Source organism: Terrapene carolina, unplaced genomic scaffold (genome assembly GCF_002925995.2).
Source record: "Terrapene carolina triunguis isolate 2854851 unplaced genomic scaffold, T_m_triunguis-2.0 Scaffold85, whole genome shotgun sequence".
In the NCBI taxonomy this organism is placed as follows: domain Eukaryota; kingdom Metazoa; phylum Chordata; order Testudines; family Emydidae; genus Terrapene; species Terrapene triunguis.
The window spans coordinates 39,231,416-39,245,207 of record NW_020664436.1 but is presented as its reverse complement, the minus strand read 5'-3'; the positions used below and the strand labels follow the sequence as shown (position 1 = coordinate 39,245,207).

The window sequence follows — 13,792 nt, the reverse complement described above, 5'->3', positions numbered from 1 at the left end:
CAGTAAGGAACAATCCTGAATTGATAGGGTTAGAGACTGGATGACCTAGTATGTCTTTTCCTATATCTATATCTCTATATCCATATATCTATAGCCTCTAATTTTTTTCTTAAAAAATGCTACTGGGGACAGCTGCAAAATCATCAACTCTTCTGTATCGTGTGTCTGTATTGAGCAGCTTATGTACTGAAAGGAGAACCAGCTGGCTGCTGTAATAGGATCTGGAGATATTAAATTTCAAACATAATAAGTTACCTCAAATTTCTTTAGCTCTTCCTTGGCAACCGTATACACCACACCAGAGGAGCTAGGAAAGGCAGCTGTCCTCTCTGAAATTTTCAGCCAGTCTTCGAAGCGAGAATAGTCATCTAAGAACTTTTGCCACAGTCGCCACGTCTCTTCAATTCTGCGACAGAAAATGGAAAATTAGGGTACGTTTAGATTTGAGGTCATTTGCCCTGCATTGCTCTGCCTGATCATAAGCTACAATAGGGAACCAGGGCTGCACTGAACAATAACTGGCTCTTAACCAAGCCTTGATTGCAAGGTTGATAAATGGACAACATAAATGGCTGGTTGATTCCAGTTTAAGCTGGAATAAGACAGCAACGTTTTTTTGTGTGTGCTGCAAATCCTCATTTACAATTGGTATATAAAGAACATTATGAGCTGTAATAGGAGTTCTAAAAATGTGGCCATTTGCCAAAATGTAGTCCTATGTATACAAACTACAATTAGCGGAATGTTTTAGAGCAGTGGTTCTCAAACTGGGGTCTACGGATCCCTGGGGGTCCACAAGGGTATTCCATGGGGTCCACGAGTCATGTCCGGCTCCAGGGGGGTCCGAGAGTCATGTCCAGGGCTGCCAGCCCCACTGATCAACTCCTCCCTCCTAGTGCCTCCTGCATGCTGCGGAACAGATGTTCAGCAGTATACAGGAGGTGCTGGGAGGGCGGGGGAGGAGCGGGGATGGGGCATGCTTTGGGGAGGGAAGAGGAGGGGCAGGGGTGGGGTATTGGGGGAAGGTGTGGAGTGGTGGCAGGGCCTGGGGCTGAGCGGGAGTTGAGCACCCCTGGGGAAAATTAGAAGCCAACTTGGGGGTCCACAAAATTTTTTAAATCAAAATAGGGGTCCTTGGGTTGTTACAGTCTGAGAACCGCTGTTCTAAAGACAACATTCAACTGTAGAATCAAACCATTCCTATAGGAAACCAAAATGTTGCAGCATGAATTGTTAAATTTTCCAGGGTAACTCAGCCAGGAGGAGGTAGTGTATTGGTGCTAGTTAAAAACAAACATTAAAATGACCACGTATATCTGGCATAAATTACTTTGAATTAACATAAGGATGTGGTGACATTCTTTTGCATTCATCAGTAAAAAATCAGTTTCAAGAATATCCACTGCAAATACGTTTTTGTAACAATGTATTTTTAAAACATGAAATAAGTCACTGAAAAAAACATTTCAGCTGATGAAAAAACAATGTTGTTATAAATTATACATGTAGTAGAAATGTAATTTGAGTCCTGATCCTGCAATTCAATGGACAGACTTTTGGGACTGTACATAACCCCAGTGACATCAATCTGGTTCCACACAAGTGCAGAGTCCTGCTTGTGCAGATCTCCTTGCCAGAGCTGGGACTTGGTCTACTTTTTAAATACGGAGAATATTTTCCCAGGTAAGTGAATATCTGAGAAATAGCAACTTTTTTTTCCAGATAGAAACATCTGGAGAATCTCTTGGGTTTTATGAGTATTTTGTACTTACTTAAGTCGTCTTTCCATTGACATTGCACAGATGTTTCTCCATCTTCTGTCCAGGTTCCGGGTGGCCTGCTGGATGGAGTCGCACTCTGTTTCTGTGGCACAAGCATCGCAGTCGTGGAGCAGCACCTCACACAGGTTGAGAACAGATGCAACTCCAGTGCTGTGTTTCTCTATGTCCCTTTGGAGTTCCTGCAGGTCAAGAAATCAAAGCTTAAATATGTAAGCCAAACCATGTGCTCTTTGAAAATATGCTATTTAATATGCTATTAAAATAATATAAAATAAAAAGTCGGGCAAGCTCACAAGAATCAGGATGAATGAGTATTAAAATGCCCAACCTACATGGCATTGCTGCAATGTTACTAATAAACAAGTAGGGTTAGTAGAGGCCGGCGATAGTACGGAGCTATCCAGTACTTGAGAAAACCTGCAGATAGAGGACAGATCCTCAGCTGGTGTAACCTGTCATAGCTTCACAACAGCCAATGAAAGTTTTGTCTCATCAGCATTTCTCACCACTGCCATATTACGATGGAACTGTTTGCTTTTCCCGTTTTCTTTTCCCCCTTCCTCCCTCCTCCCCTCCAGAAACATAAAACAGAAGTTCAAAAGAGAAAAAAAGTGACAGCCAACAGGGACAGAAGTAGACAAAGCAGGGACTACTGAACTGGGGGTGAGAGACTCCGACACACACTGGGGGCTCTAGGATCCAGATGTGCCTCACCACATGTGCCCCTCGCCACATGGGCTTGGGAGAAAACTGCAGAGAGGAGCCAGCCAGATACTCCAGCTGGTAGGAGCAGAAGCAGCCAACACAAGGACCTTCGGACCTTCAGACCTTCAGAGAACCTACTACAGTTTTGACTGGATTTTCTCTGCCCGGTGCTGATTGGTGTTTGCTCCAAACCTACCCCGCCGGTACAGTCTCTTCACCTCAGTGTCACTCCACACCTGTCCCCCATCCCTCTCACCCTCTTTTCCTTTTCCTTCCATTTAGCTGAGCCCCTTGTTGAAACTAACAAGCCATTTGTCACCATCACATTGTTCCCTCTGCTTATGTGTTCTACCCCTTCCCCCACCCTGCGTCTGTCTTGGCTGTTTAGACTGTAAGCTCTGCTGGGCAGGGACCACCTATTGTACTGTGTTTCTTGGGTGCCTAACAACAGTGGGGCTAAGATTTTATGGGATCTCTCAATTGTGCCAGCCCGAATGGTGCAGGCAAATAGGCCGGACATAGCAGCTGTAGAAAACATGATAGACAAGACCATGTTAATTGATATTGCCATACCAGCAGATAATCATCTTCTCTTCTTCCTTTTTTATATGCCTAAGTATAAAGAACTCTATCATGAAGAACAGAAAACAGAACAAAGATGATTACTGGAGCACTTGGGGCAACCTCTAAGGGTACGAATGAGCAGCTCAGGAGCATGTTAGGTGTGCAAGACATCATGATCAGTGACCTCCAGAAGACAGTGTTCTTAGGCCCCGTGAGAATTTTAAAGAAAGTCAAACGTGAATCAGTGCATTTGAGCACCTAAAATGCTGGAGTTCTGCGAAGGGCTTAACAAAAGTACTGACTACCCAAACTTACAGAGTCAGTTCGTGGTCAGGATTCATTGGTGACTCATGGGGATACATTTTAGACAGTAGCTTTCCCCTTAAGTATCTTTTATGTTGTGAAGGCTATTTCTTAAAAAAACCACATACCTATGATGTCATACTGAGGGATGATAATAATAATGGCAAGAAAAATAAATAAGTTTCACTGTACTGTGGGTATTCATTCTGCTATACCGTGTTCCCTTCTACTCGATTCTTCGCTAAGTCACGAGTGTGTCTCTTGACACGTTCTGCATGTGGGGCAGCAATAGCGCGTCTATAGCAGTACATCTTTAATATGAAATGTTGTTGTTTTCCTCTCAGCTGTCCAATGATAACATTATTTTTAATTGGGGATGGCAGGGGAAAATAGGGGAGAAAAGTGACTTTCCACAGAAGTTTCATAGACATGGAAAGAAAAACGCAGTCCTTCTAGTGTCAGCACATTTACAGCAATTACACTCTAACTAATCTCTGTCCATCTCATTGTAATAAATTAAGAGGAGGGGATAGGAATTTAAAAAATTTATCCTGAAATTGGTTAGCTTTCCAACTCTACACATCTATAGTAAAATCCACAACAAAAAATGATGAAGACACTAGAGACATGTGGACAACGTGAGTAAGGAATCATAGACTTTAAGGTCAGAAGGGACCATTATGATCATCTAGTCTGACCTCCTGCACAATGCAGGCCACAGAATCTCACCCACCCACTCCTGTAACAAACCTCTAAACTATGCCTGAGTTATTGAAGTCCTCAAATCGTGGTTTAAAGACCTCAAGGTGCAGAGAATCCTCCAGCAAGTGACCTGTGCCCCACACTGCAGAGGAAGGCGTAAAACTTCCAGGGCCTCTGCCAATCTGCCCTGGAGGAAAATTCCTTCCTGACCCCAAATATGGCGATCAGTTAAACCCTGAGCATGTGGGCAAGACTCACCAGCCAGCACCCAGGAAAGAATTCTCTGTAGTGACTCAGATCCCACCCCATCTAACATCCCATCACAGACCATTGGGCATATTTACCTGCTAATAATCAAAGAAGGATTGTGAAAGATAGATCCTGTCAAACTATTTTTTTTTAAATGAGATTACAAGTTTGGTTGATAAAGGTAATAGTGCTTTGATTTGGAACCATATGACATTTTGATTAAAAAAAGCTAGAACTATATCAAATTAACATTCTACAGATTCAATGGATTAAAAACTGGCTAAATGATAGATCTCACAATATAGGTGTAAATGAGGAATCACTATCAAGTGAATGTATTTCTACTGGTGTCCTACAGGGATTGGTTCTTGACCCTACATTATCTAACATTTTTATCAACGACCTAGAAGAAAACACAAAATCAGCATTGATCAAGTTTGCATATATGACATAAAAATTAGAGGGATAGTAAATAATGAAGAGGACAAGTCACTGATACAGAGCAATCTAGATTGCTTGGTGAACTGGGCACAAGCAAACAATGTGCCTTTTAATATGGCTAAATGTAAATGTATACATCTAGGAACAAAGAACATAGGCCATACTTACACAATGGGGGACTCTATCCTGGGAAGTCATGACTCTGAAAATGATTTGGGGGTTGGAGCGGATAATCAGCTGAACAAGAGTTCTCAGTGCAATGCTGTGGCGAAAAGGGCTACTGTACTGTGATCTCTGGATGCATAAACTGGGGAATCCTAAGTAGCAGCAGAGAGGTTATTTTACCTCTGGATGTGGCACTGGTGTGACTGCTGCTGGAATACTGTGTCCAGTTCTGGTGTCCATAATTCACAAAGAATGTTGATAAGGTTCAGAGAAGAGTCACAAGAATGATTAAAGGATTAGAAAATACGCCTTAGAGTGATAAACAAAATAGATTGAGCTCCTTGAGTCTAACAAAAAGAAGGTTAAGGGATGACTTGACAACAGTTTATAGGTACCTACATGGGGCACAAATATTTGATAATGGGCTCTTCAATCTAGTAGACAAATATATATATACGATCCAATAGCTAGAAGTTAAAGCTAGACAAATTCAGACTGGAAATAAGGTGTACATTTTTAAGAGTGAGGGTATCCACTAGAACAATTTACCAAGGATCATGTTGGAGTCTCCATCACAGGCAATTTTAAAATCAAGATTGGCAAGGTCCCAGCATTCTGCAACACTGTTACAGCAAACTGGAAATTCTTTGGCAGCTTTATTTTAAAAATGGATCTTTTTAGTGAAAATGAATGTCAGAGTCAATTCAATAGCACGTGTACTATTTATTTGAATATTACATTTCCCAGAGAGCCTGCAGTGAGGATAGCCACATTTACTGGGTGCTTTTCCTATGATGATCATCAGTAAAACTGTTAACAATGTTGACTTTTTAATTGTCATCTTTAGGTTTCAGCTTTCATACCCTATTCAGACCACACCTCTCAGAGTCATTGTTTCAGGACGCTTGTAGGCTCAAGAAAAGAAAGATGCATTGGTTGCAGTAAGCCACATTTTCAAGGTTTTCTCTGCAACTCTAGGGGCTAAAAGCCTATTTAAAAAAACCAAACTGAAAACTGATATTTTTTAGTACAATTCCACACGATGGTATAGATTCTGCAGTAAATTTTGTGGCCTTGGAATTATAGATTACATGGGGACCAGCCAATACAGAACCAACCATTTGCACAAGTTTGGTTAAATGAACATAGATCTTGCCTCCTTCCTTGCGACTTCCTCAGCTGCATTATTCATCTGCACATAGCATAACCTCAGAATCACCTTTCTGAAATGGAACTCAAACATGAGTCAGTTGTTGCCATGAATTTAGTGAATGCTTTTGCTGAAAAATCAATCCACAAATGAACACTTCAGTGTTTTTAAAGTCCAGTCTGCATCCATAAATGATTTACTGTACATTTGCTTTTACTTCTATTGCTTTTACTTTCACAAAGGTTAGTTGCTAATCTGCCCCTAGCACCAGCAATCCACACTATTGCAGCTCATATATTTCCTAACAGTGTTTTAACTCTTGGGAGTACTCCCAAGGACATGCATGGTACAGGACAACTATGAACGCCATCTGCAGCATCCTCAAGGATTACATTGCTCAGGTGTGATCCTCTTTATTACTAATCTCCACTTCTTGGTTTTCATGACCTTTTTCCACTGGAACTGATGTTCCATCTTGAAATGTCATTTCAACATATTTGTCTTCAGCACATTACTAGTGTTTGTGAGACAGACTTTGAAAATGATCTGCTATTATTCCTGGATATAAGAAAAATTCCTGCCTAATTGCTGACTACATTTGGATTGAACCTCATGATTCAAATGGCTGGTTAAAGATGGAGAGTAATACTACCTGCAAGGAAACAGGAGGGAGGTTTCTGCAACACCTTGCCATGTTTCACACTTGTTGTGGCCTGATTAACAAAAAAGGAAAAAAGGTCTTTGAAATCTGACTAGTTTTCCAGGGTTGGCAGATTGCAGTGAGGTTACACTCACTCTCCTTCAGGTCATACTGCTTTAACTGCCCCAGAGAGCAACTGCAAAGTTATTATGTGTGTTCCCCTCCAACTCAGACTTGGCTGATGAGCCAGTAGAAGTAGAGTGTGGGAGCCACAGAACTGGGATCCAGCCCTACTTTCTGGCAGGCAATGCTACATTTTTAATTAAATTTGAGATGTGTAGTTGAGTGATAGTTTGTGACAGTGTGGGCGGAGAGATAACATGTCCCTAAGAGAAAACAAATGTGGAAAAATATACAGATCAAACAGAAAGAAAAACTAGTGCTGACATAGCTGGCTGAAAAGGTAGCTGAGGTAACTTGTGTTGTGAAAACCAAATGAATATTACTAGTAACAGCTATAATAAAAATGCTTTCTTCTTTATGTTAAAAGTTCATGTTTTCTTTGCTGTTAGTGTTATAACAAATTAATTGGCAGGGAGCTGCCAAACGTACTATGCTTACAAGGCAAAATACACTTCCAGTGTTTGTCCCCTTTGGAGTTCCAATGGAACCACTGGTACTTCAAAATGAACACTGCCACCATCCAGCATTGCACAGAAACAACAACGCAGAACTGCAGAGAATAAAGAGTTCAACTGATGTCTGTACCCAGAATGAATGCAGTAGTAAAGGAGTCATAACAAACCTTGGGATGCCCATGTAGGTACACTCCCAGAAAATCTCTAAACATTTGCTTTAACATTAATACTTAGCACTGTACAGCACTTTACATCTTCAAAGCTCCGCACAGTATTAGCTACTCTTCATATCTGTCCTGTTTGTATTATTCACCCCATGTTACAGATAGTGAAATGCACAAAGAGGTTAAAAAGCTTTTTCCCATAGCCACACAGTATGTCAGTTGAGGAGCTAGGATTAAAATTGAGGATATTCTTAGTTTTTGGACTTTCACTCTATTCACTGCACCACATTGTCATTCTACATGCTTTATAAATCAATTGTCTGCAAAATGTTACAGTACTTTTCTCCACACAAAAAATTAAACTTCTCTACTTTATTGTGTATTAAGGAGAGGTGTTATTTTGCTTTTCACACGCTCATCACAAACTGCACTGATATCAGTCAGCGACCAATCTGCCAAGAAATAACTGACGAGAAAGCAATCTGCTACATGACAGGCAACAGAATTTCTGCCCAGTGTGTCAAACAGAACTGGCATAGAGTAACAAAAATATGTACAGAAACATGTATTTCTTTACTTTGCAAAACTGATGTTACTCTTTCCTAAGTTGTGATGGAGGTGCATAGTTTAGCAGGAAAGGGGAAAGGAAGTATACTAACAGTGTAGTACAATGTAAAAAACTACTACTACCAAAAAAACCCAAAAAAACAAACAAACAAAAATTATCTGCCTCATCCCACTTTTCCCATTTGCAGCATGAACTGCTTCATTCCAGCACTGTGTGCAGGCTTTGCATAGTGCAAATCAGTTTAAAGTTAAACATCAGTTTTGTATCGCTCATGCAACTCAGCATGCAAAGGGACTCAAACATGTTTATGAACTGCAAAACAAAACAAAAATCAGAAGGCATTTCCAAAGATGGACAATGTCCAGCACTTATAAAACTTGCAAGCGAACACTATAGTATGGTTTTATTTTAATTCTGGAAATGGACAGTAGTTCATTATATACTAAAAAAAAAAACAAAGAAAAAACCTCAACCACAACAGTAACCCACATTCTGGACATAACATCATGGTACCTTACCTCTGTCTGGCAGGATCAAACAGCTCCTTGTAGATTCAGTGTCAAAGCCAGCAGAAGACTCTACCAGAGTGATGCAATAAGCACTATCTGCCTTGAAATCTAAGGGCATCTTCTCTGCATCAGTGCCTTCTTTCAACACTGAGCTGGATACCGGCAGCCCAAGGGTATACTTTACTTGGGTCTCCCCACACCATAGTGCAACTGCCAGTGTGGTGACTGTGTCAGGTTTTTTACTCTTCTACCTCATTTTGTATTTTACCTGCTGCTCATTCAGCTTCCTTTGTATCTCCTCGGAATCACAGGTTTCGTAGACAATGGGTTTGGACAGCTCTGACTCAATGTGAGCGAGCCAGGATCTCAAGCTGTTCATGTTCTTATCCAGCTGCTGCACAGCAACCAGGGTCTCCTTCAACTTCTTCACCCTGCCAAAAAGAGAAACAAGAGCACATGCACATCATTAAACAGCCTTTATAAGACATCACTTCTGTATAATTTTCACTGGGAAAGAAATTCAACTTAACTTCACACTCAAACAACAGAATTGCTAATCTAGGGCTTCCCCTTACTACTTACAGCACTACAAGCATATAAATAGTGTCCAAACCCAGTAATTCTAATTAACAGAAATTCAGGATTTTCAGAAGCCACACACAGAGATTTTATAGGCTTCTGTATCTCTGCCGGTGGAATCAAAGCTTGCTTTGGGGAAAGAAACCGTATTTTAATATGGTCAGTGTAAAAAAATCCATCTAAATTAGTTGTGCCTTTTGTTTCACTAATGTAGACACCTGGTCAGATTACAAGTAAATAGCTATTGCAATTAACAAAAGGAAATTGACCTGCATTGGTGTTGAACATCTAAATAAGACTTATTCACCTATAAGTTCTAAAGACTGAACTCTCTTGCCCTTAGAGATAGTGAGCTTGGTCCTTAGCTGGAGCAGAGCTCAGTACACTAACCCAGACCTCCTGGGGGTACACAGAGGTCTTCCAGGTGGTACATCAACTCAACTAGTTTTACAACAGACTATATAAAAAGCACTAGCAAAATCAGTGCAAACTAAAATTTCATACAATGAAATATTTATACTGCTCTATATACTATACACTGAAATGTAAGTACAATATTTATATTCCAATCGATGTATTTTATAACTATATGGTAAAAATGAGAAAGTAAGCAATTTCTCAGTATTAGTGTGCTGTGACACTTTTGTATTTTTATGTCTGATTTTGTAAACAAGTAGTTTTTAAGTGAGGTGAAACTTGGGGTATACAAGATAAATCAGACTCCTGAAAGGGGTACAGTAGTCTGGAAAGGTTGAGAGCCACTGCACTAACCCACTCTTCTACCTTCCCCAATCTTAAGGGCTACTCTAACTTGCACTGGATTTTAATAGTTACTTCAGATTTACACTGGTATGTAACTGAGAGCAGAATCTGCCCCCACAATGATTTCTTGGTTGTAACAGGACTGGTAACCTTGCTATGCAACAATAATCACCAAGGACACCAATCATCTTTCTTTTCAAGAGAACATTAGATAGGAGAATGAGAGAGACCTAACCACATTCCATAAGTATTTATGGTTAGATGTTAACCATTAGAACAATTTACCAAAGGTCATGGTGGATTCTCCATCACTGAGAATTTTAAAAGCAAGGTTACAGGTTTTTCTAAAAGATCTGCCTAGGAATTGTTTTGGCAAAGTTCTATGGCCTGTGCTATACAGGAGGTCAGACTAAATGATCACAATGGTCCATTTTGGCCTTGGAATTTATGGATAGTCCTTTTGGTCTCCACAAATATCAGGGTTGTGCTGTTAGCGTTAAAAATCCCAAAGAGAGTGTGTGAGAGGCAGAGTCATAGTCCTATCCCTACTAGTGTACTACTTTGTGGAGTGGAACTGGCATAGGGACAGTATATGCTTCACTCTGTTTAGAGCAGTGGTTTTCAACCTGTGGTCTGTGGACCCCTGGGGGTCTGCAAACTGTGTAGGATTTCCAAAGGGGTCTGGCACCTCCATTTGAAATTTCTTAGGGGTCTGCAAATGAACAAAGGTTGAAAACCACTGGTTTAGCGGGCTCAGCAGTAACTGCTGCTATGTATTCTCCTGGAATTATAGGGCCTGCTTCAGACACAATGCCTCCAAGCAGGGGCTTCTGGGGAACTGCGATTCCACCACTCACAGCAGAGCATGTAATAAGCGTGCACCACACAGAGCTATTTTCAGGACTTCAGCTTATATGATTCCTCCAAAAAAATCAGATCATAGTATCTTTGAAATTTGGGCAAGTTTGAATGCAAACTTTGTGGCTTAGGTCCATCTCTCTAGTCTTTAGGAGGTTAAAAGCAAATCATTACAGAGCTGTCATTCTGTTCTGTGTTTGTGCCTGGCACAATGGGATTTTGATCCATGTGTAGGGCTCTAAGAGGCTTTTTAATTATTCATCAAATGTGTAACTCTCTTAAATAACTTCAATATGTGCCTTTAATTACACTGAAAACATATCTGCATGCTTATGCAGTGGAACATGCTTACATGCGCACCTAATTATTCCCCCCCTCTAGTTTGAGCATATAAGAAGTTTTAAGCTCTTTTGTGCCACCCATTGAAATTAATTGCATGTGCACAACTACATATTTTGTGCATGTAGCAGAGGCAATATTTTTTTTTGAAGAAATTTATTTCTACATTCTTCAAGAATCTAAAATCCTGCCCTTACAGGGCCTGAAAGATGGTGGGACTCATGGAGTTCTGCCAGCAGGCAGGCAGGGAGCAGGCTGCATAGAGTCTACACATGGGGGGTCTGCAGCCCCCTGAGCAAAATGCAGCTGTGCCCTTTTGGGGTTTCATTTGCAACAGCATTATATGAAAAAAAGCAAATTCTTCTGGGAAAATCCCACTAAACGTGTTACTGTAAGAGGCTTTGGCTGAGTTCCCCTGCTTGCTAACAAGGATTCCTAATTCAAATTAGATGCTTGGAACTATCACATGGCAGGTTTAAGCAGGGTTGTATAAATTTAGCAAGCCTGACATATAAGTACAGGAAGTCCCTGAAGCTTGCTGTACTTTTCTCGTAGCCCATATAAATCTCAGGCATTTGTCCTCGCTCAGGAAGGAAAATACTATGTAATCCAATTGCTCAGTTTTGCAGTTTATTGCTAATGAGAAAACATTTGAAAGTTTAAATTAGCTCATTACACTTGCTGGTATAATTTAATATTTAAAGGAAAACAACATGATTCTTTTTTAAAAGCCAATTTCAAACCAAGAAAAATACTCAGAAAATATTTTGGAGCTGAAAACAATATGGAAGGTCTTTTAAAACTCAAACAGTTAGCTAGAGTTAAGCTAGATATGCTTAAATTCTGCTTAAGTCTAAACATATACTACCCCATAAACACACAACAGTATATCGTACAGAATTCATAACTTCAGTATTAGTCATTAGACAGCTGGTTACTAACATTAACTTAAAAACCAACCACAAAAAATATGCACAAAAATGTGACATCAGCTGAATCTATCACCAGCTTATAGTCTTAATTAGCTGTTAATCATTCGCACACAATGTCTATAGTATAATATCTAAGCTCAAACAAACTAGAGTGGGAAAACACTGGAATTCCAATTCAAGAGGGAGAAAACAATGAGAAACAATTACTCCACCCATTTGGAGATACTTGAATTCTCAAATTCCAGGCAAATATATTGCAAGAACATAATGTAAGTGCACTATTTCATTCATACTTGAATGCTTCTGTTTGGGGAATAGTATCATGGGAAATGTTATGCATGCACCTGAACATATTGTAAAATTCTTTCATCATCTAAAATAAATTAAATAGAGAAATGCAAAAAAAAAAAAAAAATTAGCTTGCAAAGTTCAGTATCTAATGAGTAGTTGAAAATGCCACATTTACTCTTCAGATTATATACTTTTATCTTTACTGAAAAATAATTTTACAACTCACAAATTAGCTTACACTAAAAATATTGTGAAAAAATACAAGATGGAAAAAAAATCCAGGGAGAATATTTGACAAAAAATAAAAATCTTTCAATCCAACTATATACATTGTTCAAAACTAAGCTACAAAGATCCATCTGGCTACAGACATTTTAATAATATGTACATGAAGGATGAGCTTAGCACACATTACTGCTGGAAGTACTTTTACAGAGCCTCTCCGTATTTTTGACTTTTGGATGTAGCCAGGCCCCCTTGATTACACAAACAGCAGGTAGTAAATTACAGCCCTCTGGATCCTCTCACATGTTTACATGATCTTGTATTAAAAACAGTAGTAAAATCAGGTCTATGGTTTCATTCAGGCTAATTTAACCACCTACTAGTAGTGGTCAGGCTGTTTTCAGTTAAGACAAACATTTGAGGATCCCAGAATTACAGCAATACAACAAAGCACATCATGATTTCCTAACACTCATCAACAACACTAAAATTCTGGGCAGAAAAAAAAAAGTTTTTCGGTAAGGCAGCATGCCTATGGATTAATATTATGACAACTAGTTCCTCAGCAAGCTATAACAAATTCCAAAGAAATGCATAAGAAAAGTAAATAGCTGCCTGCCTTGTGACATCGCAATTGCAGTCTGGGAGGTCTGAATCCACACTGCAGTCCTCTGCCATCCTCACAGCACATAAATCCTCTCCTACCACCATGAAACTTGCCAGTACTAAAACCAAGAACTTGCAGTCCAAAAGCTTGTAGCCCAGCAGACTGTGCTGCAGGCAAGCTTGCCTTTGCGAGTACCGTATAAAAATGCTCACATTCCGAACAAATGTTAGTAGACCCGGCCTGCTAACATGAGACTAAGCGGTGACAAGTGGTCATGTTTCTAAATAAAACTTACATTCATCAACATGCGCCAGGCTTGATCTCCTGGAATGTAGGCCATGAGTGTCAGGAAGGGGGGGGGGAGGAAACAACAACCTTCAGTTGTAAACTTAACTGCCCAAGAAAAGTCCTGTATAAAGCATGCAGCCACACACTACTCCTTTACTGTGCACATATGCAGCTGGCCTATTTATCATAATGGACAATTCGTAGGGAGAAAACTTTCCAACCATGAGAGGCCAGAAATGGGAAATCACTGTAGTAGAGAGGCAGCTGTCTTTCTGGGGAGTTCTCCCTTCTCCTCCCCTCCCTTCCACAGAAGGAGTCAGAGGGTGGTGAAA

At 40.1% G+C, this 13,792-nt stretch overlaps 1 protein-coding gene across 3 annotated transcripts in view; it reads right to left on the bottom strand.

Moving 5' to 3' along the window:
• LOC112106944 (nesprin-1-like) overlaps nt 1-13,515 on the bottom strand; it is a 44,040-nt gene extending 30,525 nt beyond the window's left edge. For 2 of the 3 annotated variants that reach the window (XM_024200449.2, XM_026649755.2), the window contains exons 1-4: nt 13,185-13,392; nt 8,848-9,010; nt 1,773-1,960; nt 256-406 (exon numbers count right to left, since the gene is read on the bottom strand). In XM_024200449.2, the coding sequence (XP_024056217.1) occupies nt 256-406; nt 1,773-1,960; nt 8,848-9,010; nt 13,185-13,276 (594 nt within the window). In that variant the 5' untranslated portion in view covers nt 13,277-13,392. Of the gene's footprint in view, nt 1-255; nt 407-1,772; nt 1,961-8,847; nt 9,011-13,184; nt 13,393-13,467 lie in introns of those variants that run through there. The other variant, XM_026649756.2, reaches the window with a different exon arrangement.
• Between the last annotated feature and the right edge of the window lie 277 nt (nt 13,516-13,792).